At 72.1% G+C, this 23,104-nt stretch overlaps 1 protein-coding gene across 1 annotated transcript; it reads right to left on the bottom strand.

The window, feature by feature from the left end:
• Positions 1-435: 435 nt before the first annotated feature.
• On the bottom strand, positions 436-22,878 carry CAMTA2 (calmodulin binding transcription activator 2). The gene is made up of 22 exons (XM_044417144.1): positions 22,767-22,878; positions 21,312-21,415; positions 20,851-20,918; positions 19,104-19,239; positions 18,549-18,620; positions 18,112-18,265; positions 17,474-17,611; positions 12,346-13,475; positions 11,994-12,120; positions 11,764-11,901; positions 8,897-9,033; positions 6,635-6,813; positions 6,456-6,534; positions 5,368-5,671; positions 4,642-4,997; positions 3,787-3,974; positions 3,472-3,700; positions 2,550-2,621; positions 2,380-2,400; positions 1,726-1,919; positions 1,561-1,635; positions 436-1,224 (listed from the first exon to the last, which is right to left on the bottom strand). Exons 1-22 carry the CDS (start codon positions 22,792-22,794, stop codon positions 1,158-1,160), a joined length of 3,996 nt encoding a protein of 1,331 aa, XP_044273079.1. The 5' UTR covers positions 22,795-22,878; the 3' UTR covers positions 436-1,157.
• Between the last annotated feature and the right edge of the window lie 226 nt (positions 22,879-23,104).

Consider the following 23,104-nt stretch of genomic DNA (forward strand, 5'->3'; position numbering starts at 1 on the left):
GCTTCTCCCCTTCATCCCCAGGGCTGCAGCCCAGCGGGGCCGCTCCGGGGAGCCCGTGCAGGCAGCGCCGGCCGGAAGGGCCTCTTGGCCCCGGATGCCCGCAAGAGCGGGCGAGAGGCGTGCTTGGGGGGCGCGGCGGCCGCCGGCCAGCAGGCAGGACAGCTCTGGGGTGCCGCCAGGGCCAGAACCAGGTGCCCCGCAGGCTGGCTGCTGGGGAACATGGGCACGGGGGCGTCGCACCTGGGGCTCCACGCTGAAGCTGCAGGCCTCCGAGCCGAAAGCTCGGGCACCCTTCTGGCCCCCGCCCGGCCACCGGTTCCCCCAGGGCAGGCCCACCCCCAGCTGCAGCCCCCTCCACTCGGCCGCTGCTCCTCAAGGGGCGCGCTGCTTCCCCGCCACGCGAGCCGGCCGGCCGCCCTTCATCAAGGACCCTTCTGCTTTTCATCGTTGTTTAATGAAAATTTGTACAAACAAACAAAACTCATGCAAAAAATGTAGAAATGGCGGATGGAGAGGAGTGACCGGTGGGAGTTTAAATACACGACGATGTGGGTATGGCTCCGAAATTAAAATCCATGCATCGCCCCCGCCCCCCCCCCCGGAGTGAAGTGTCGGGCCTTCACCTTAAATAGATTTCTGAAGCATAGCCTTTGTCTCTGTCCGTATGTTACAAATATGTACAGAAGGAAGCAGCAGGGCAGGCGGGAGGGGCGAGCGGCCCAGGGCTGGGCCCGGGAAGGGGGCCGCAGAGCCCCCGTGGCACCGTGCGCCGGGCCCCGGGGAGGCGCCCGGGGGTCCAAAGTGCATTGCAGGGAGAGGAGGGGGGAGTGGAGCCACCGGGCCCTCCCTGGCGTCTGGGGGGCAGGGTGAGGCGCTCCCCCCGGGGGCCCTGGCATGCCGCCCGCCGGGCCGGCTCACCCCGGGAGGGAAGGGCCGGGCTTGGCACAGGCGTAAGGCGAAGCGTGCGGGGCCTCGGCCCGAGGCCTCGGTGCTCGGGCACCGCCACTGCCCCTGCCCGCAGCGGGGCAGAGGCTCTGTCTCTATTGCACAGTCCTGGAGCGGGGGAACGCGCGGACGGCCAAGCGTGGCCTCCCGCCGCTCCTGCAGAGCGGGCCGGCCCGCAGCCGTCCGCTCTCCCTTGCCGCCACCGCCGCCAGCTAAGTCGCCAGGCCGCGCTTCTGGCCGGGGGCTTCCACCTCCTGGCGCTGCTTCAGCTCCTTCATCCTGGGCAGAGAAGTGGGGCTCTGTCTCAGCGCGGGGCCTTCCCTGCAGCAGCCCCCACAGCCCCCCAAGGCGAGGGAGCCCCCGGCCCGCCGGCACGGCCCCACGGGCTGTGGCAGGGGAGGAAGGGGGGCGGCAGGGAACCCCAGGCCCCGAGTCCAGGCGGGGCCTACGCCCTCTGTCCCGGCCGGTCGCCCGTCTTCCCCCCACACGCTGCCTGGCTTTCCGGGGCTCCTCGGACCGCAGGAGCGCTCCGTGGGAAGACTGCCCTGCGCCCCACAGGCACGCACCCCCCTCCCCACGCAGCGCCCCCCCCCGAGGCCGCCCGTCTCACCATACCTGTGTCGACACCGCCGCAGGAACCGCATGATCTTGCGGGCGGCCTGATCCTGCTTCTTGGTGAGGAAGGTTCCCCTGGGGGGGAGAAGTGGGCCGCAAGGGAGCGTGAAGGACCCTGGGTGGCCCGAGGCCCCGGCCCCCTGCCCCCCCAGCCCCCGCACCCACTTGATCTTCTGCTGCATGGCGGACGAGGCGCGGTGCCCCTGCTTCAGCCTCTCGTACTCCTTGTAGCTGCGGTAGCACTGCTGGATCAGGACCGCCGCGCGCCGGCTCTGCTGGAACTTCTTCTGCTCGTAGTAGCTGCGGAACTTGCTCTGGATCAGGATGGCCGCCTGCGTCATCTTCTTGTAGAGCGCGTACTGCGGGGGGGGGGGCAGCCTTCAGGGTCCGGGCGGCCCCTGCCCCTGCCCAGCACAGCCCCCGGCATCCCTGCCCCCCGCGAGCTCCCACCCACCCCAGGGCCGCTTCTGTGCCGGGCACGGCCCCCCCGACAGGAGCCCCTCGCGACCCGCGAGCACTGGGGCTCGGCCAGCCCCCCGCCGGGGCCCGTGAAGCAGCCACGCTGCCCGGCCCACGCAGGGGCTGCGTCCGAGAGACCCCCGTGCCCCAGAGGTGTCTACTGGGCCGTGCGGGGCTTGCCAAGGAAGCCCCCTCGCCCGTGCGCCTCCTGCCTCGTGCTGCGGGCGGGGACCCCCGTCCTTCCCCCTGGAGACCGCAGCTACGCGGCCCGCCCCGCGGCCCGCCCAGCCGCGCCAGGGCCGGGGGCCGAGTGCCCCCGCGGCGCCCCTGCCTGCGCTCTGGGACACCCTCCCGCTTTACCTTCAGCGCAATCCAGGTGAGCTTGTAGGACAGAGAGAGACGAGAGGCGAGTTAGTTGGCAGGGGCTGCTTGCGTGTGGGGGACTCCCGGAGATGCCCCGCCGGTGCCCGGAGGCTCTGCCTGCCAGCCCCCCCCCCCGGCAGCCCCCCAGGACCCTCGCCGGGCCTCACCTGCTTGTACTTGCGGTAACATCGCTGGATGACGGCAGCCGCCACCTCCTGCTGCTCCTTCAGCCGCCGGCCCTGCGGAGACCGGGGGGGGGGGTGCCCTCAGCACAGCCGCCAGCTGCTTCTGGACCCCGTGGGGAGGCAGCGGCAGTCCTCGGGGGCTTTCCGTGCCGGGCGAGGCGGATGGGGGGCCTCGGCGCAGCGTTCACCCCCCCGAGCCCCTCCAAAGCCAAGCCCGGGCCGTGTCCACACGAAACAGGCGGCGGCGGCGGCAGGGGGACCCCGGGCGAGGCCTGTGCGGCACGGACGCCGAGGGGCTTGGGCGCCGGGCACGGCATCTCGGGGGCTGAGCCCCCTGCTGCTGCTTCCAGAGGCGGTGGGCTGCGGTACAGGGCCCCCGCCTGGCCAAGTTGCTGGCCTCGGCGGGAGCCGGGGAGACGGCCGCAAGCGCCCCGAAAGCAGCGGCCGGGGGGCCCTGCCCGTCCGTGCGCCGCCTGCCACGGTGGGCACGGCTGGCGGGACCAGAGCAGCAGCCCAGAGGGGCCCCATGAGAGCCCCCAGCACCAAGCAGAACCAAGCGACACCCAGCGGCCCCAGATGGCCCCGGGGATCGGCCTCGCCCTGCGGCAGGCCAGCCGCCCGGCTTGCTCGCGCCCCGGACTTCAGAAATGAAATAAATCGAGTAACAGCTGGGGAGGAAAGGAAGCCCCTCAGGGGCCCCGGGAGGGACCGGCCGGCCCCGTGCCTGGGACTCCGAGGCCCAAGCCACACCGGGAGCTGCAGCGCTCCGGTCTCTCGGCGAGGGGTCGGGGGAGGCGGCACCCGCACCACGTCCCCGGGGAGCCCGCGGGGCGGCTGCAGGCCCTGGGGGACCGTCCCGGGGCCGGGCCGCTGGCCTGCGAAGGGCCCGGCCGGGCAGCTGCACCTTGTACTTGCGGAAGGCCGTCTGGATGACCTTGGCGGCCTCGTACAGCTCTCGCTGCTCGTGGTCCGAGAGCGTCAGCAGGGCGAACTCGCTCTCCATCTTCCCGTTGGCGGAGGCGTTGAGGAACTCGGCCCAGCCGGCCGCCGTGGGCGGGGGCGGGAGGCGCTCGAGAGCCAGGTCGCCCAGCGGCGAGTGCAGTGGGCTGAGGCAGCCGTGGCCCGAGGGGGACCTGAGCGGGTGCAAGGCAGCGGTGAGCGGGGGCGACCGAGGCCGCCACGCCGGCCCGCCACGCCGCCCCGGCCGGAAAGCGCGTACCGCCGCTGGGAGGCGCTGGGCAGCTGGTCCACGCTCTCCAGGTAGCTGGCCAGCCAGGACATGGTCTCGCTCAGGCCCACGTTCCCCGGCCGCTCTCGCAGGGGCGTCTCGGCGGAGCTGAAGTCCTCCTGCTTGATGTGTTCCGGCGTGGCCTCCACGATCTGCTTGGCCAGCGTGATCACGTCCACCTGCCGGGAGCAGCACAGACAGGCGCTGAGCGGCAGCCCCCGCGCCCCAGTGGGTGGGCAAGCCAAAGGCCCGGGCCCAGGAGAGGCCGGCCCCCCGCCCGCCTGGGCCCCCCGCCTCTGCCATGGGAGCAGCGCCGGCCCCAACGGCCTCCGGGGACAAAGGGGGGGTCGCGTGGCACTCCTGCCGTGGCCGCCCGCCAGCCTCCCCCTTCAGAGGTTTGCCAGGGCCGGCCGGCCGGCCCCCGGGGGGCCCTCCGCTTGCGCGGCCTGAAACCGGCCCTCCGCTGAGAACGGCGGTGCCTCCCGCTGGGGCCTGGAGCGGGCCGGCCCCAGCACTGGGGCCCAGGCCCTGCCGGCCTCCCCCCGTCCGCGGGCCCAGGGCCTGCAGCGTGAGCCCGGCCGTGGGGCTGGGAGCTGTGGGCGCTTCTCTAGGGCGCCCAGGAACCCCGGAGGGGGGGAGCGGCCCCTCCCGGGCCTGCCGGCTGCCAGCCAAAGGCCGGCACGGGTGGCTCTCACTCTGCCCGTGGACGGGCCGTAGGCACGGGCTGCCTCTCCAAAGTGGGGCGCTGAGGGTCAGGGCTGGAGGAGGCTCTGCCCACCCGGCTGGGTGGCGACGGAGCAGGGGGCCACCCCAGGGGACCCTGGTCTTGTGCTGCTCTGGCCCTACCTGCAGGGCGTCCACAGCTGGCAGGTACCCCTGGTTCTCAGTGTTCTCCTCATAGCCCAGCAGCTCGGGCTCCAGGTCCGGCTCCGTCCCGCCGGCCAGGGCCGCGGCCCCCACTTCATCGTAGTCCATGAAGAAGGGGGTGTGCGGCAGGCCGGGGGGGCTGGGGGCATCCCGCAGGTACCACCTGGCGATGCCGTCCGGCACGGGGGGCTGGCAGACGTCCATGGCCCCCTCCGCATCGGGGCTGTAGGCCGGGGACTCGCGCAGGGCCGAGGCGCTGGAGTAGGCCGAGGCGACGGAGAGGGAGCCCTCGGAGAGCTCGGAGGGGGAGGAGACGCCACTGGCGGTGCTCAGCCCTGGGGAGGCCGGGGCGAGTGAGTGGGGAGGCAGCCCCGGCGTGCCTGCCCCCCGTGGGGCAGCCCTGAGCACGGGGGAGCCCCGGGAGACGTGCCGGGCCCGCCCCACCCCACCTCTCAGCATCCCAGCAACGTGGCCTTCTTGGCCCCGCTTGGGGGGGCGGGCAGAGCGTCCCGGCAGGCTGGGACGGGAGCCACTGCACGGAAGGCCCTGCTGCGCCAGCGGCAACGGCCCCCCGGCCTCCCACCTGCCCCCCAGCAGCACCCTGAGTCTCCTGCCACCGGGGGCGCAGGAGGGGCGCTGCAGCCAAGCGGTCCTGCGGGGGCCCGGCCCCAGAGCCCCCGCCCCAGAGTGCCGGCGGGCCCCCACCTGTGTCCGGGCTAGCCGAGAGCGGGGACGGGATGTGCAGCGCTTCCGCGGGGCGCCGGGGGCCCCCACACGCCTTGCTGGCGCTCCCGGGGCGCTCCGCAGCGGGCTCGGGGCCCGGCGGGTCCGGGGCCGCCTCTTCCTGGCGCTGCAGCTCCTCCAGGCACGTGGCCAGCTTGACGTGGCCCCGGGAACGAGCCACGGTGAGCGGCAGGCGGCCCAGGGAGTCCGGGATGGAGAGGGCGTGGCGGTTCCAGTGGTAGAGGAGGCGGGCCGCGTCCATGTGGCCCAGGGCACAGGCCCACATCTAGGGGGGGAGTGCAGACAGAAGGGGTGGGGCGGCTCCAGCGGGAGGACCCCGGAGCCACTCATCCCCAGCAGGAAGGCTGGCACAGCGCAGAGGGAGCCCCAGACTTTCGCTAGCGGAGGAACAGAGGGAGCAACGGCCTTTCCTTAGGTTGTAAAAACAAGTTTCTGTCCCTCACGAGGGAAAGGCTGCAAATGTGGCAGCCGTTGGGCAGAGGCGTTTCACTAAAGGAAGGGACGAAGGTTCTGACCCCAGCCCATGCCGAGCCCCTTCTCCCAGGCCCGCACCTGAGCCGCCTCCCGAGCGAAACACCCCGCCGTTCCTCTGCACGTCCCGCTTCTCTGCTCCCCCAAGCAGGGCGTGGGGTGCCCGGCCCCAGCCAGGGCAGCGGGGCAGATCCTGCCAAGGGGCGGGCGGCAGTGCCCTTCTGGGGCAGCCCCCCGCCTGGGCCTGAGCCGGCTTGGCAGGCAGCCGCAGGGGCCGGCGCGCTCCGGGCTGGCGGCCCCCCAAGCAGAAGGCGTGCCCTCCAGAGGCACGTGGGCTTGGGGGGCCTGGGCCCCGTGTCCGGGCGGGGAGAGCCGGCCGGCGGTCAGGCCGGGGGCCGCCACCGCCCACGGCAAGGCGCCCCGCACGGGCTCCCGGGGGCTGTGGCGCGCAGAGCGGGACGCAGCCCTGGCCGGCAGCCAGAGGGAGGTGCCGGAGGCCGCCTCCCCGCCATGCCCCCCGCCCCGGGCCTGGCCCCCGGCCCGCGGCCCCCGGCGGGGCCCCCTGCCCGCAGGCTCACCAGCGGCGTGCAGGAGAAGTGGTCGACGTTGAGCGGGTCGACCTCCTGCTCCAGGTCCAGGCTCTGCGCGCCGAGGGTCCTGTGCGGGGCGGGAGCAGAGTCAGTCCCCGGCGGCGTGCTGGGGGCCGGGGGCCGGGGGCAGCCCCGCCGCTGGGGGGCGCGGGGGGCCGGACACGCACCGCCACTTGAGCAGGCTCTCGATCAGGCGGGTGTAGCCCTGGGCGGCGGCCAAGTGCAGCAGCGTCATCCCCCGGAAGCTGGAGTGGCGCACGAGGGTCTCGGAGCGCAGCCAGCAGGACTGGCCCATCATCGTCTCGCACAGGGCCACGATGCGCTCCTCGAAGGCGTCCGGGGCGGCCTGCGGGCGGCACGGGGTGGGCCGGCGCCCCTCAAAGCCCTGCCCTGCCCTGCCCCTGCCTGACGCAGGGGCGCTCGGCACGCGTTGGCCAAGCGTCGGGGCACCCGCCCCCCCCACAGCACAGTCACGAGCCGCGATCCCTCCGGGCCCAGCCCCACGCTGTCCTAAGCGCCGGCCTGGGAGCAGCTGCGCCTGCCAATGTGCCGGACGCCCCTGCTTCTGAGCCTTCCTCCCAAATCGCCCAAGGCAAGGACCGGCTGTGAAAACACTCTGCCGAACAGCAGGGCAAGAGAACTCTCCACGTGCCCCGAGGAAAGCTTGCCAGAGGCCTGCCGGTGCGGCTGCAGCACGCCGCCGTGGGCAGATGCCGCTGCACGGCGGTCGCAGGCCCCGCCAGGGCTCGGGTGGGCAGCCCCCCAGCTCCGCCACACGCGACTTCCCTGCCGCTGAGCTCAGTGGAAAGAATTCCTGGCGCGGCCGCCTGCCTGGGGGGCGCATGCCTGCCCGCCCCCCCCCGCTCGGCCCAATGGGGGGATGCAGGGGCCTTCTCTGCCCGCCACCAGCCCCAAGAATAGCCGGGCCGCCCCCAGGTGCCAATCCCAGAGAAACCCGAGACGGACGCTGGGAAGGGGCTAAATATACTCGCCGTCCGCCACGGCCGGCAACAAAGGGGATGCGGGCGGGGGAGCAGAACACGGCCCCCCAGGCCCACCGCGAGTGCCCTGAGGCCCACCCGCTCGGACCGAGGGCTGCTCCTCGTCTCCCAACCCTGGGCTGCAGGGGTCCCGGAGGAGCCTGCTGCTTCCCAAGCCCCCATGAGCAGTCGACCCCACGAAGCCCCCCACTCCTTCCGGGGGGGGAAGCTCCCCAAAACAATTCTCCAGACAGACAAAGAGACGCACCCCCTCGGCCCCTTCGTGAAGCGCCGCGTCTCCTCCGCCCCCAGAGACGGGGGGCTGCCCCTTCCGTGCCGCCCCCTGCAACTGGGCCTCGCTTCAGAGGCGCTGCCTGGGGACCCCGCGGGGAGGGGCGCCCCTGCCACCCCGGATCAAGCCCCGCTCGGTGCCGCGTCCTGCCCAGGGGCCGCAGGTGCTTTGGGGCCCGGAGATGGACGGCTGGCAGGGCAGAGGGAGCCAAGCGGCTCGGACTCGCCAGGCAGGAGGCGCTCTCGGCCAAGGGCCAGCAGCGGGCCAGGGAGACGCCCGGCGAGGGGGCGGAGGGGCCCCGAGGAGCTGCGGCCCCGGGACCTCTGCCGCTGCTCCAGCCCCCTGGCGGTTGGCAGGCGCCAGGGCATGTGCCGAGCGGCCCTTTGCGCAGAGGCGGATCTTGGCAGAAGCGGGGGAGAGCGAGGAAGATGAGGGCGGGGCAAGCGAGGACCCCCGTTCCCTGCGCCCCCAACGACTGGCTTGGCGGGGCGCCTCCCCCCAGCCCCGGCGGTGGGCCAGAGTCGTCCGGCTCAGCGGCCTGGCCCTCGCCGGCTCGGCCAAGAGGCGCCGGGGGCGGGGGGGCCACGCTCCAGCTCAGGGGGGGGGGCGGAGGGCGCGGGAGCCGCTCCAGGCCCAGGATGCCCGGGAGGGGGGGCGCAACCAGGCTAGCCCAGCCAGCCCCACGGACGGGGCTGCACCCGTGGCAGGACGGGGGGCCTGCGGAGCCCCGCAGGGAGGGCTTGGGGGCCGCCGGTCCAGGCTGACGTGGCCAAGTGCGCCGAGCTGCCTGACCGGGGTGAGGCGGTGACCTCGGGGGGACGGGGGCATCCGGGGGAGGCAGCCCCCCGAGCCAGGGACCACCGGGCGCCGCAGACACCCCGCGAGGACCGGCGGCCGAGCTGCACCTCCATCCCCAGAGAGCGCGAGTGCCGGCCAGGCGCATCCCACGCCATCGTCCCAAGGCGTCCGGGGGCCACGTGGTCTTCTGGTGCTGCTCACTGTGCCCGCACGACACCCCTGCGAGGTGGGAAGAGCCCCAAGGCACCCAGCGCCCTCCCCGGCTCACGGGGTGCGGAAGCCGTGATGCCCAAGCCGCTGCCTCGCAGGCGCACTGCTAACCGCCTCCGGAGATCCCCCCACCCGAGAGGCTGCCAGACACCGCCCCCCCTCACCTGGCTGGGGGGCTTCCTCTCCCCCCGCGGCTGCGTGGGGGGCCCCGCGGAGGCCACCATCTCAGCCATGCGCTTCTCCATCTGCTCCAGGCGCTCCAAGATGGACATCCTGAACTGGTTATCTGCAGAGTCCGGGCGAGACGGAGAAGGGGGTGACGGGGGCTGCAGCCGCCCCCTCCCCGCCCCCCCCCCCCGCCGCCAGGTGCTGCATCCCCCCGGGCACGGCGGGGGCAGAAGGCCTGAGGCGACGTGCAGGAATATTTTGGGCTAATCCGGACTAAAGACAGACTGATTAGCAGGTGGCTTGGCTTGGCCTCGTTTCCTTGATGGGCCAGCGGCTGCCGTAATCCAGGGTAAGGGGGGCAGCCGAGGACCATCCCCCCCAGTCCCCCCTCACATTTCAGTCTTCTTCCCCCACGGAGAGTCCAGCGAGCGGAAAATGTGAACTGGGGGGAGGAGGCCTTTCCGCCCAGCAGTGCAGGGACCCCCATCCAGAAGCCCCCTCCCCTCCCCTCCCCCGGCTTTCTACTCCTCACCGACCAGCGGGACCCCCGGCGAAGGCCTCCAGCCGGGCTGGGGGCAGACACCCCAGCTGCCAGGCAGCGTGGGTGCCCCCGGGGGCTACCCAGCCACAAGGCTCCGCAGGAACGCTGGGGAGGGGGCACCCTGCGTGCTGGCAGCCCCCCACCCCGCCCAGGGGGCTCTTCCCCATCATTCAAGAGGAGGGGGCCGGAGCTTCCCCACCATGCTCTACCATGGCCTGAGGCACCTGGCCAGTAGCGGCCGCCGCACCGGGCGACGACCCCCACAAGGCAAGCGGCACACGAGAACCCGAACCGGCGCTCCCCACACGCCACCGCTCAGCCGGGGGGGGGGCCGGCACGAGGGGCACGGCAGCAGCCCCGTCCAAAGTGGGGCGCCTGGACGGGACCGCCGGCAGAACGGAGCCCGCGCGCCCCTCGGCCCCGGCCCTCCCGCAAGCGGCTGTGCTGCCCCCCGTCCGAAGGGCCCCGCCGGCCGGCCACGCGCCTCCGCAGCCCCCCCAGACCAAGCACCCCCTGCAGGGGGCGGCCGGGCAGCCCCCCGCCAGAGACGCACAGCCGAGCATGGGCGGAAGGAGCTCGGCTGCCCCGGCGAGCGAGCCGGCTCCCGTGGGGCCCCCCGAGACGCGGCAGATGGGCAGGGGTCCCCCGGGGTGGCACGCCCCCCCTTCTCCAGCCACTCCGCCCAGGCCGCGTGTCGGGGCCCCGCACCTCGTCGGCCAGCTGGGGTGTCCTTGGGGTGCCCCCGCTGCGGCAGCATCCGCGACTCCCGACGCACGAGCAAGCGCCCCGGATCGCCCCCCGCCGGCCCCGTGTGCTCCCCTGCGCCCAAACCCGCCCCCGCCCGGCACGGCACGCCCCACCCCGAGCCCAGTACCTGCCGGGTCCATCGCCGGGGAGAGCGGGGCCGCCCCGCGCCGGCACACCCGGCCCCCTCTCCTGCGGCTCCGGCGGGGCCAAGCGCCTCTGTCAGGGGCCGCCCCGCGTCCGGGTGAGCAGGGCCCGCCCCCCGGCACTTGGCCTGGGGGGCGGGCCGGGGCGCGCCAACCCTCCCCGGCATGTGGCGGCCGCTCGGCCCAGCCGTGGGGGGGAGGCCCCTCCGAGACAAAGCCGTGGCCGCAGGGGGAGGCTGCAGCTGTCCCGAAATAGCCGCCGGGCGGGGGGGGGGCGCGACGGGCGGGGAGAGGCCGCGAGTCAATCCCTTAATGAGATACCAGGCACCCGCTGGCCGGCGTGCGCGAAAACACACGGGGCGCGCGGCACGTGCCGGCGGCTCCTGCCCCTGCCCCGGGCGCCCCTCCCGCATGCGCTCCACGGGGTGGGGGGACGGCGGCTCCACCGGGGCGGGTGGGTCCTCCGGCCCAGGACGCCCTCTGGGCCCGGACAAGCCCCTTATGGGGGCAGCTTGGCCACGGCGCCCGGACCGTGCGGTCCAGGGGCTTCCCTGCTGGAGTAGCCGGGGCCCCTTGCGCCCGCCCTCCTCAGACGCCCCGGGAGGGGCGAGGCGCCCGCACTTTGGGGGCGGGCGGCTGCCGGCGGGCCTCACTTTGCTCAGAGGGGCGCTCCGGAGCACGGCTCTCCGGCTGTCTCCCGGGGAGCACACCCTACACCCGCGCTCCTCGCCAGGGGGGTCTCTCTGCAGGGGGCTTTCCGGCGTGTGCGAACGCTAAGACGCATCACGGCCACGGGGGGGGGCAAGGGCTCGCGTCACAAAGGGGGCCGAGGGGATCGGCCGGCGGGGCCCCACGGTTCCCAGGAGAGGGCCCCGCGCCCGCCCCGCAGAGCCGCCAGGACGCCTGGGTTCCCCCGGAGGGGAGCGCCGGCCCCAAGCCAAGCCGCCCGCCTGTTATTTTTGGCCCGTCCTGCCTGTCATGGAAACTCCTGACGTGCGACCCCCCCTCCCAGTTTCCATTGCATGGGAAGCCACATGCCGGGAAAACCCCCCCCCCCCCCCCGGCTGGTAAGGTGACACCCTGGCTCCGGCCCCAGCGCCGGCCTTTCTCCGCAGTGCGGCACACAATGCCCGGCCGGGCCCACAGCTTCGCCCCCACGGAGGGCCGGCGAGGGGGCGCGTGAGGCCCAGCACGGAGCAGCGGGGAGCCGCCCCTGGACAGGGGCAGGGCGGCTCGCCTTGCCTGCTGCCCAACTGCCCTTCTGCTTGCGGGGCGAGGGGGTCCCGGCCCACCCTCCAAGCCATCCGCCGTCCGTGCAGGGCCTGGCCGGGGGCCCACGGAGCCCGTCCTGCTCCAGGAGGCTGCGGGGTGGCTCGGCCCCGGCCCCCAGAGGCGCACGGCCGTGGGCGACACTCACCATCCAGCGAGAGCCAGTCCAGCGGCGTGCTGGGGGGCGCCAGGAAGTTGCGGGCCCGGTACTCGAACAGGACCGGCCACGAGAGCAGGCGGGAGTCCTGCGTGGCCACGTGCAGGGGCGCCGGCCCGGCCTCGTGCGCTGCGGGAGCCGGAGAGAGAGGCGGTGAGGCCCGCCCCACGTGCCGGGCAGGGGCCGGGCGGCACTGCCCCCCGTCGCGCGGGGCCCGGTACCTGGGCAGTAGCACCGCAGCACCCCGGGCTGGATGAGGGAGGCCGGCACCGCGACCTGGTCGAAGAGGCAGTGGTACCGCTCCGTCTCGTCGGTCCAGGGGCCCGTGATCAGCACCTTGACGCCGCCCTGTGGCCCCAGGCGGGGGAGAAAGAGGGGCAGCTGTGAGGGGGGGCCCGGCAGCCCCCGCGGCCTCCGGCTCCCCCCGCCCCACCTGCAGCACTGCGGCCTACACTGCCCATCCCCAGCCAGGACAGCAGGCCCCCCCGGGCCAGACGCCCCCCGGCTGGCCTCCCCGGCAGTCCCCCCCCCCCGGGCCAGACGCCGCCCGGCTGGCCTCCCCGGCACACCCACCTCAGGGTAGGACCATTCGGGCGAGAAGTCCGTGATGGACACCAGGGGCTGGGGCGAACCCCCGGGGGGCCCCTTGGCCCCAAAGCTGGGCTCCACCAGCGGCTCCGGCAGGGCGGGCCCCGGGCCCTCGGCCCCCTCCATGCCACGGGCGCCGCAGCTCGCGGCCTCGTCGGGCAGGAGCTCGCTGATGAGGTCGGGGAAGTGGCTGTCGAACGAGAGGCCGAAGGAGCTGCCCGCGGCCGCGGCCGCCACCGTCTGGATCATGGAGTACAGCTCCTCCTGCAGCTCCGTCGCCGAGATCTCGGCTGCCGCCGCCCGGGCCGGCTTGCCGTCCCCGGGGGGCCCCGGCCCGGCCAGAGGGCCCCCCTCGCCCGCCGTCTCCATGGGCACCTCGGGGGCGCCCCTGGGCTCGGGGCCGGCCGTGGCGGGGGGCGCGCCCGGGGCCGGCGGCTGCCCGGCCGGGTCGTCCTGGATGAAGAAGCGGTTGGCGGGCAGGTAGAGCGGGAAGGGCGGGGGGGCGGCGTCCTCCGGGGGCTCCGGCTTGGGCTGCAGCCCCGGCCCGCCCCCATAGGTCTGGCCCCGCTTGGGGCTGTTCAGGAAGCGGTCCGGGTCGAAGGCCGCCTCGCCCGCCTCGCCCGCCTCCATGCCAGTGCCCAGGCTCTGCGAGAGCACCAGGCCCGGGCCGGGCAGCAGCGCCAGGCCCAGCGGGGTGGCTGGCGCGCCCCCGCCGTCCCCCGAGACCAGGTGCTGGCTGGGGGTCAGCGCCAGCGGCTTCTCGGCGCCGCCCAGCCCCGTCATGACCAGGATGCTGGCCGGGAGGCCGACGGCCAGGGTGACGGCTGGCAGCTCGGGCGCAGGGAAGCCGCCGGGCCGGGCCGGGCCGGGCGAGGGCTGCGTGGAGTCGGGGACGGCGTCGGCCCCGCCGGGCGAGGCGGCCGGGGCCCCGTTGCGGTCCGTGCTGTCGGGGCCGGGGGGCCTGGCCGGCTCCGGGTCAGCCTTGACCTCGGGGCCCCCCGAGACGTTCCGCACGTCCGTCAGGGCGGGGTGGGGGCCGGGGCGGACTTCCAGCTTGGGGGAGATGATCCGGTGCCTCGTGCTGCTGCATTTGTGAGGGACGTGCCCGGGACTGCCTGCGGGGGGGTGGGGGAGAAAAGAGGAGTGAGAGAGAGGCCCGGAAGGAGACCCCGCTGGGAGCATGGTGGCACCTGGAAGGGCCAGGCCACGCTTCCGGGAAGCCAGGCCCTTCCGGAGCCTTCTGCATGCGCTGCCCAGCCCCATGAGGACTAGCCTCTTCTGTGCCACCTTTAAACAGTCAGGTAGGCCCACTGGCCGCAGCGGGGGAGTGCAGTCCCGGCCCGGCCCACCTGGGGATGCCGCCGGGCACTGCACCTGGGCCTTTCGGCTGCGGGGGGGGGGGGCGGTCAGCGTCGGCCACCCTGGGTTCAAGCCGAGACGCGCACAAGGGGCACGCATTACCCAAAAGCCATCTGCCCTGGGAGCGAGGGGGCAAGAGGGTGCCAGAGCGGAGAAACAAGGGGGCAAAGCAGAGGATCGGCACGACAGGCGCCGGGTCTCAGCGGGCGCTGGGGGGCCCTCCTCCCCGTGGGGCCACTCAGGCTGTGAATCGCCAGGGCGGGAGGCCGGCTCTTCCGGGCGCCGGAGGGGCCTCTGCTGGCGGGCCGAGGGACAGCCTGGCCAGGACCCGAAGCGCTGGGCCCCGGCAGCTCCCTCTCCAGCCAGCCGGCCGGCCATCCCGGGAATGGCTGCAATCCCCCATGGCGCCACTGGAGGGCGACAGAGGACCCACGTCCCCAAAAGCCAGGGAGGGGCCGGGCCTCTGCCAACCCGGTGTCCTCCGGCTGTGCCGACTACAACCCCCAGCATCCTCAGCCAGCAGATCTCAATTCTAGTACTGGGAGAGGAGTAAAAACCTTTCCGCTTGCTCTCTGCTTTCTTTGCTCCAGGAATCTGGAATCCCGTGTCCAGTTCTGGGCACCGAGATTTCAGAAAGATGCAGGTAAATTAGAAAGGGTCCAGCGGAGGGTGGCAAAAATGATCAGGGTTTGGAAACTCTGCCCTGTGAGGAGAGACTGGGAGAACTGGGCACCTTCAGCCTTGAGAAGAGAGGACTGAGGGGGGACATGGGACCCCTCTGTAAGGACCCCGAAGGCTGCCACAAAGAGGGAGGCCAGAGTGCAGGACACGGAAGAATCAGTTCAAGCTGCGGCAACCCAGATTCAGACTGGACATCGGGAAAAGCTTCCTCACGGCCAGAGCAAAGGGGCAGTGGGACCGGCTGCCCGGAGAGGTGGGGGCTCCCCCACCCTGGAGACATTCAGGGGGAAACTGGGCAGCCCCCGAGTGGGACGGTGTGAACTGGTGTCCTGCACTGCAGGGGGTGGACTTGATGGCCTCCATGGCCCCTCCCAACTCTGCTCTTCTATCGTTTTATGAGTCTATGAATCGCTTTGCATCACGCCTCGGTCCTGCCGGGCCTTCCTCTTCAGAACTGCCGCCCTGAACGTCGCGCGAGTTGAAAACGAGGGCCGCGTGTCGCAAGTGGGGCGTTAGCCCTACGCAGATGGAGCGCCCAAGTAACGCCCCCACCAGGCAGTGCAGCCCACTCCTCCAGTCGCCCTTTCGCTGGCGCTGGTCCCCCGTGCTGAGGGCCCCCTGCCGCGGCCCCGCCTGCCGAATCTCCTGCCCAGCCGCGCCCCCAGGATCCCGCGGGCACCGGGGCGTGGCATGGCTGCCGGCCAGCCTGCCAGTCCCCAATCTGTGGGTTCCCCGGCCGTGGAGGGGGGCACGAGCCCCCAGCTCGACCGGGGCTGCTCCTCGCAGGTGGAAGCTCCTTGGCCGGTTTCTCGTCCGGCCCGCAACTGCCGAAATCCTGGAGGGTGATCCGAAGAGGAAAGGCGGGCAGGACGGAGGCGGGGGCGAGGCGAGCGCCTCGACCCAGCCGGCAGGACGGGCTGCCCCCCACCGTGGTCGGGGCTCCCACCGCAAGACGGGCAGGGGGTGGGCATAACGGCCCGGAGAACGGCTGCAGCTGAGCCCAGTGGTCGCTGGAGCACAAAACGCCCACCACCACTTGCGTGTGCAAGGGAGTGTGCGAGAAGCGCAGAAGTCTTTACGGTACCAATTGCGTGGCCATCGGCAATCCACTCCAGATCCCGCAAAGCTTTATGAAGTGAGGTTTTTCGCACTGGGGGGGGGGCTGGGGACCAGGTGAAAGCCAACCCCCGTCTCTACGTCTCGCGTGTGTGCACGGGGGGGGTGCGCTCCAAGGGGCCCCTGCGCGTTCACCCAGGTGGGCTTCATGCTGGCCGGGGCGCCCCCTTCCCGTTCCCGGGCAGCGTGGCGGGGGCTCGGCTCCGCCATCCCGTTGGCGCTGTGGAGGCTGCGGTGGATCCCTGGACCGAGGCGAGGAGGCGGCCCCGGGCCGGTCTGGCCCCGCGCGACCCGGGCAAGTGGGGGCAGCCGCCAGAGGGGCGACGCAGGCGAGCGGGGCCAGAGGGCGGGTTGCCTGGAGGCGCAGGCGCACCGGGAGCCTCTCCGTGGCGCTCACTGCAGCGTGCACGCGGGCGACCGGCGAGTCTCCCTGGTGCGGGACGGAGAAGAGGACCGCCCTGCCACGGGGGCAGCTCTGGGCTCGTAGGAGGCTGGAACCCTCCTGACGCCGAGCGGGCGCAGGGCAGGCTCTCTCGAGCGGAGGGAGCGTGGAAAGGCGGGGAGGACGAGGTCCGGGTTGGGACGGTAGGCAGGCAGGTTAGGGCAGAGAGCTGCTCCGTCCCATGTGGCCACTGCATGGGAGGCAGAGGACTGCTCCAGGCCCCCCGGCACAGCAGCAGCGCCCCCTCAGCTCGGGGGAGCGGGAGCAGCTGGCAGGCCATGGAGACCGATGGCCAGAACTAGGTTCCCGTCTGGGGGCCGCAGTGGCCAACTTCTTGGAGCATGTCGTGGTCTTCCTGGCACGTGGGACGTGGCCCCGTGCGACCTGCAGGGCATCCTTCCAGAGCCAGCTGGCCTGGCGCCTGCTGGACTGCCCTGGGAGGGTCCGGCAGGGCACACGGGCCTCCATGGCACGGCCCTGGGGGGAGGCAGCCACGGCCACGGGCAGGGCGGCTCTGCAGGCTGCCATGGGCGGCACGGCAGGCGGGGGGCCGGCGGGCGAAAGGGAGGGGGGCACGAGCTGCTCTGGGGGGCGCAGGGGCGGCGCGTCGAAGGAGGTCGGAAAACTGCAGGTGAGGCCGTTTCGATGGTAACGGAACGGAAAGGGGGGGAGCGTTGAGGGAGGGAGGAGCAACAGCGGAGGGAGGCAAGAAGGGAGAACTGGGGGGAAAGTGCCGCAGACTCAAGGGAAGGACGAGGAGCCCTTTGTTCCAGGCGCGGCAGCCGATGGGACGGAGCCGAGGGAGGGGGCCCGGAACGGGGGGGGTGCCCCCGCTGCAGAAGCTGCCTGGCCACGGGCTCTGCCCAGGCGCGGGGACGCGCGGGGACCGCGGGGGGGGGGGCTGCAGCCCAAGCTTCGCGCCTGCCCTCGGAGGTCACGCAGCAGGAGGAAGTCAAGGGCACCCCGGCTGCCTTCCCGCGCTGAGAGAGTGGGGGGTGAGGGCAGGGCCTTCCCTCCTGTAGGACCAGCCTGCGGGGCAGCCTCCCCACGGCAACGGCACCTGCGGCGGCACTGTCTGCCAAAAGCCTCCGGGCATTTCCTCCCGTGGATCTTTGCCACGCGTTAACCCCGACGTTCATCTTGACTTTTAAAAATGAAGAGCGGCCTCGGACTCTTCTGGCAGCAGCGGCACCGGCGACACTGCCGTGCGCAGAGCGCTGCTCCCACAAGCTCCCGGCCGGGCTGTCCCCCGACGGGCACAGCGGAGGGCCAGCGTGGGGCACTGCCCGAGCACTGGCGGGGAGACCCTGCCCCCCCCCCCCCGCTTGGCAGGAAGCTCAGCCGGCTCTCGGGCTGCCGCTGCCGGGGCAAAACCGGCGGGCCAAGTGCGCCGGGAAAGGAAACCCGGAGAAGGGCGGGTGGCACAGAAGCAACCGGGCACTTTGCCCGGATCGCTCAGCTGTGCCACGGGGGGCTCTGGGGCGGGTGGAGGGGAGGGGCGCGGGGGGCACTGACCCAGGCCGCTGCTGCAGAGGCAGGCGTGCGTCCGAGGGACCTTGGCCTGGTGGCTCTCCAGGACCTGCTGCACCAGCTGCTCGATGGAGAACTCTGCGGTGCCGTTCCCGCTGCTGCAGGTCCACTTGATCCCATGGACTGTGGGGCAGAGGAGGACGCGGCATGACCCACCCCCGTCCGGGTGCCCCGGCGCGCTCCCGCCCTCCGCCAGCCCAGCTCGCCCTCCGCAGGGCAGTGGCCCCTGGCGCCCCCGGCAGCGCTCCCCAGCTCAATCGGCCGCAGACTCGTCCCGAAGACACGGAAACGCGCAGCACGGGGAGGCCCCCCGGGGACGGCCGGACTCCGCGCAGGAGGCGGCCCCCGCCCAGCCGGCCCGCAGAGGCCAGGCCCCCGGATCGGGGTGGCCAGGCGCCTCGGGGCGCCCCCCTCCGCCCGGCCCTTGCCGCCAGCATCTTCTCCCGCGGGCTTCCCGGCTACCGCTCCGTCCCAGGAAAGCATCCGGAGGACCCGGCACACGGGCAGCCCCCGGGAGGCCTCCCCAGCCGCCCTGCGGACGCCCTTCCCCCGCGGCTTCTGCAGCAGCAGCAGCCCCCCCCCCCCGCCGCCCCCCCCCCCCCGGGAGGCCCCGCGCGGCTCACACATGGGCTTGAGCTGGCCCACCAGCTCCTCCTGCGACCACTTCAGCCACTCCTTGCGGTCGCTGCCGATGGAGCACAGGGCCGGCCCGCAGGGCTTGCCGCAGTCCTCGACGGCCGGGACGTTCAGGTAGTGCACCAGCACGATGTCCGGATTCTGGGGAGGGGGGGCGGGCAGAGGGTGGCGGCGGCGGCGGTGGCGGGGCTGAAGCCCCACACACCTGGCCCTCCCGCCCCGCGCCCACCATCAGCAGGCTCCCGCCCGGCCCCCCCACGCTGGGGAACCTGGGCTCCGGCTCTCCCGGCCTGCTTGGGGCCCCGGGGGCAGCCCATGTGGACGGAGGGCTGGCCAGAGAGGCCCCGGACCCTGCCTGGGGCCCCTCCTCGGGCGGCCTTCCGCGGAAGCCGGGGGGGGGGCGTGCCCGGCGCGTGGCACCCACCTGCAGCAGCCAGTAGCAGCGCCGGTGGAATGTGGGGACGATGGACGAGTGAACGTAGCAGCCGTAGAGACACTGCGGGGGGGGGGGGGGAGGCGTGAGCCGGGCTCTGCGCTGGCCACCGGCCCTCCGACCAGGCCCCCCGGTCCGCACTGCGTGCCCCCGGGTCTGCCTGGCCACTGGCCGCCACTAACCAGCAAGACCAGCACCCCCAAACGGCCCTCCCGTCCCCGAGGCTGGTCATACGCGGTCACCCGGACCCCGAGAGCTGGCGGCTGTTCTGGGGAGCCCTTGGCAAAGCCTTCCCTGGGCAGCCTCACAGCCTCTCCCCCGCCGCTGCTGCCCCATCCGGGGTCCTCCCCACCCTGCGCCTTGGAGCCCAATCCGCAGCCCCCGAGTGCACGTGCCGGACCAAGAGCGCCCTGCTCGTGCAGCGGCAAGGAGCAGGGGGCGGGCGAGTGCAGCAGCCCCAGAGGGCCCCCGCCCCCGCCGCCCCCCGCATCTCCCACCGGTGCCTCGGCCCCCCAGGCGCTTCCTGCCCAGAGGCCCCCGGCCTACCTCCACCCCCTTCACTTTCAGCTTCATGTGGTCCTCGCGGGTGGTCTTGCCGTCCTTCCGCTTCTTCCAGCAGTAGCCGTCTTTCCGGTACTTCACCTTCTTGCGGTTGTACAGAATGATGGAGCCGTTCTGGGGTCTGCCGGGGGCGGGAGGGGAGGCGGCTGTGGGGGCGGGCGCAGCGCCCGGGCAATGGCAAGGGGTCTCCGGGGCCTGCAGCCGGCCCACAGCCCGGAGCCCGGCCGTGGCGAGGCAGCTCCTGTGCCAGGCAGGCGCCCCCCCAGGAAAGGCCTCTTCGCCACCCCGGGCAGGCCAGTCCCCGAGCGGATGGGCTGATGCTGAGCCCGAGGAAGGCCTCTCCCCCTGCCGTGCTCCGTGCCCCGCTTCGGAGCCCTGCCCCGCTCCTTGGGTGGGCACAGCGCCCCCCTGGAGGCGGCCCTGAACCCATGGGGTGGGCTGCCCGTCGAGGGCCGACACGGGATGCCCCGTCGCAGAACGCCAAGGGGGGAGCCGAAGCGGAATCGTTAGGAGCCAAATGCACCCAGAAAGGCGAGCTAGTCCTCGGACTGGGGGGGCAGAACCAGCCCGGATCCCGGGGAAGAGGAGCGAGGGCCGGGGCCGGGCTGGCCTGGGCACTCCGCAAAGCGAAGGGGCTGAGCCAAGGCTCAGCTGGGGCCCGAGAGCCGCCTGAGGCATGAAGTGTTCAGTCAAGGGGCACCGAGGGGTCCGGCTTATCAGTTCCCGAGCAGAAGGAAAAAGCCCTGCATAGGGCTTGGTGTATGGATGCCCCATCAGCAAATGGGGGTAGCTTCTCACATTACGACTTGGACTTAGAAACACAGAAACAGAGTGAATCAGAAGGGAGGACCCAGGCCATCTAGTCTGACCCCGGCTCCAGCCGGCTCCGCTCACGACATGCCCACCATGTGGATGTCCAGCCTGTCCTTGAACACGCGCACCGATGGGGCCTCAGCCACCTCCTGTGGGAGCCCATCCCACACCTGAGGGGTCTTAATTGTCAGGAAGTGCTTCCTGGCATCCAAATTGAGCCTTGGTTCCCTGAGCTTGGCTCCGCTGACCTCATCTGGCCTGAACGGTGCACACCTGTGCCTTCTTCAGAGAGTTTAATTTTTTGGCATGTTTAGTAATGATAGCATAATTAAACCTGCGAGATATTTCTAGAAATATCTACCCAATTTTTACGCAGCTGCTGCTACGGGGGCATATTGCGCAAGCTTGCCCCCTCGTTTTGGTGTCCCTGTTCTAGAATGCGAGGCTTAAACTGACCGGTTAAAAGAAACGGGAGCCAACAGGTGAATCAGGGAAGATATCTTATGGGTGTTCAAACGGAAGTCCCAGCAGCCTCGGCCGGACTGAGCGAAGCCCGAGGCAGTTTCGGAAGGGAGAGGAAGGGCAACAGTCCCGAAACCCCTTGGCAGCAGAAGGAAGCTGCCCCCTGCAATCGGGCATCCCCACGTGTCCGACTGCCACGGCCAGATGGCTGGGAATGATGGGCGTTGCAGTCCAACATGCGTGGAGTGGAGGCATCTTAGGAAGCAAAGGGAGGGCTCTCCGACGTGGATGGGACACGCTCTCGGCGAGCCTCGAGGGTCGCTGCCCTCCTCCCCCAATTCCACGCGCAAGAGCAGGTTTCTCGGCGGCCTTCCTCGCCCCACGGCATCTCCCCCCCCCCCCCCCCCCCCGGGCCCCCCCCCCCCCCCCCCGAGGCCGGGCGCAGGCCCCGCCATACCTGGTCTTGGGCGAGCACGAAAGCCACTCCTCATGTTTCTCAAAGGTGATCAAGTAGGAGGCGATCTCCTGCGGCAGGGAGGGAAGGGACACACGGTCGGGAACCCCGTCACGGGCGCCCAGCGGCATCCGGCAGGGGGCTGCCCGGGCGCGGAGGCCGTGGCCGGGCCACACCGGCGCCGGAGCTACGAGGGGCAGCATCCTGCCCCCGCCGGACCCTCCCGGCTGGGGGCGGCGTGGCCGCTGTGGGATCTCGGCCGCTGCTGCACAGGCGCCCATCTGGGAAGCACCGGCGCCGGGGCCTCCCCCCTCCCTGGCTCTGTGCCCGAAGCCAGGAGAGCCGTGGGCAGCCGCTGCGGCCGGGCGGGCGGCCAGGGCCGTGCACGCCGGGTCGGGAGGGCCTTGCTCGGCCTGGCGCGAGGCCCTGGGGGGGGCGCGGGGGGGCGCCCGGCCCCGTCCCACCTCGTTGGTGTTCCAGCGCAGGCGCTCCTTCGGCAAGCCGGGGCACTTGGACACGCACTCCAGCAGCTTCTTGGGCAGGAAGACCTTCAGGTGGTGGCTGTTTTCTGCGGGGGGAGCAGAGCAGGCCGCGTTGGCGCCTCCGGGCTGCCGGCGGGAAGCCGGGGCTGCGGGGGGCCGGCCCTGCAGCACCCGAAGGGCCTGCGGGGCGTGCGTGCTGGCAGCCCAATCCAGGGGAGGGAGGGGTGGGGGGCTGTGGGGGCAGGAAGGACAGCCCCTCTCTAGAGCCCTCGCCGGGCCCCATTTTATTTATTTATTTATTTATTTATTTATTTATTTATTAATTAAGCTTCTGTGCTGCCCCATTCGCCGAAGCCTCGGGGCGGCTCACAATCATAAATAAATAACATAATATAAAACAATATAATTTAACAGTATAAATTACGTCGCCCTGACCAAAGAATAAAATAAATAAATATTATTAACAATTAAAATGATGTTTGAATAAAAAGGTCTTCGCCTGGCGCCGAAAAACGACGGCGCCAGGCCGACCTCTCTGGGGAGCGCATTCCATAGATTGGGCGCCACCGCAGAGAAGGCCCTCCTCCGGGTAACCCTCCTAATCTCCTTCACGGAGGGTTCCCGGAGAAGGGCCTCTCCCGCTGATCTCAGAGGGCGGGCGGGCGTATATGGACGTAAGCGCTCCTTCAGGTAACCAGGTAATTTTCCTGGGGGCTCCCCTGGGCTGGGAACTCCGCAGAGGCGCGGGGCCAGCCGGGCAGCAGTGCCTTCTCCCGCAGGCACTGGGGTGTCGCCTGCTCGGCTTTGAGGCGGCTTTTCAGAAAGGGGTGCCCATGGGGCCCCTCTGACCCCTGGCATGTGCCCGGCCGACGTGCGAAGGACTTGGGGTGCTGGGACGGCATTTTTCTGTTTGTTTGATGCAAAAATTTTCATGCACATCCGTGGCCAGACAAGCACTTGCGCACAAGCACGACACAATGAAATGTATAAACCACACGCCCACACACACAATCCCACGGAACAAAACACAAGCAGGCAGATTCCTCCTTTGCAAAACCTGAAGCCTCCCCCCCGCCGCCCCCCCCCCCGACAGCAACAAGTTCAGTGGCCAAAAATGCTTCTGAATGGAGAGAGCTTTGCTTGGCGACAAAACGCCCACGGGGCAAAGGTGCCACCTGCGAAAAGGCCCCGCCTGGCCGCCCCCAGCAGATGGCCGCCGGGAGGACGAGGGGGCAGGGGTGCTCCCTCAGGTGGGGGCGCCGAAGGACGAGCAGGTGAGGCCAGATCCTGAGGGGCGCCAGACCCCCAGCACAGACTCCCCCGCTCGGTGCCCGCAGGCAACAGGTCTGGAAGGGGGGCGCGCGCGGGGCGAGGGGTGGCGGAGGAGCCCCGAGGGGCGCGACAGGGAGCAGCAGGGGCACCTGCGGCCCGACTCACCTGAGACCTCGGTGGTTTCCTTGTTCATCTTTAGGGCTTTCGGTGGCGGCAGGTTAGAGCTCTCGGCCGGGGGGGCTCAGATCAGGGTGCAAGAGGGCCGGGATCGGACCTGGAGAGGGTGCAGGCGGGGGCTGCTCGCGGGGGCGGCCAGGACAGCCCGGCGCCCCCCGCACCCCGGGGCGATCACCGGCCTCCCCTCCGCTCTGCCCCGCGCCCCGCTGCCCAGCCGCGCCCCGGCCCCCCGGCACCCGCGGGCGCCCCCCGCCGCCCCCTCGCCGGCCATGCGGGCGGCGACGGGGGGCTGCAGGCCAAGCCGCGGGAGGGAGGCTCCGCGCTGG

Source organism: Varanus komodoensis, unplaced genomic scaffold (genome assembly GCF_004798865.1).
Source record: "Varanus komodoensis strain SLA01 unplaced genomic scaffold, ASM479886v1 scaffold87, whole genome shotgun sequence".
Taxonomy (NCBI): domain Eukaryota; kingdom Metazoa; phylum Chordata; class Lepidosauria; order Squamata; family Varanidae; genus Varanus; species Varanus komodoensis.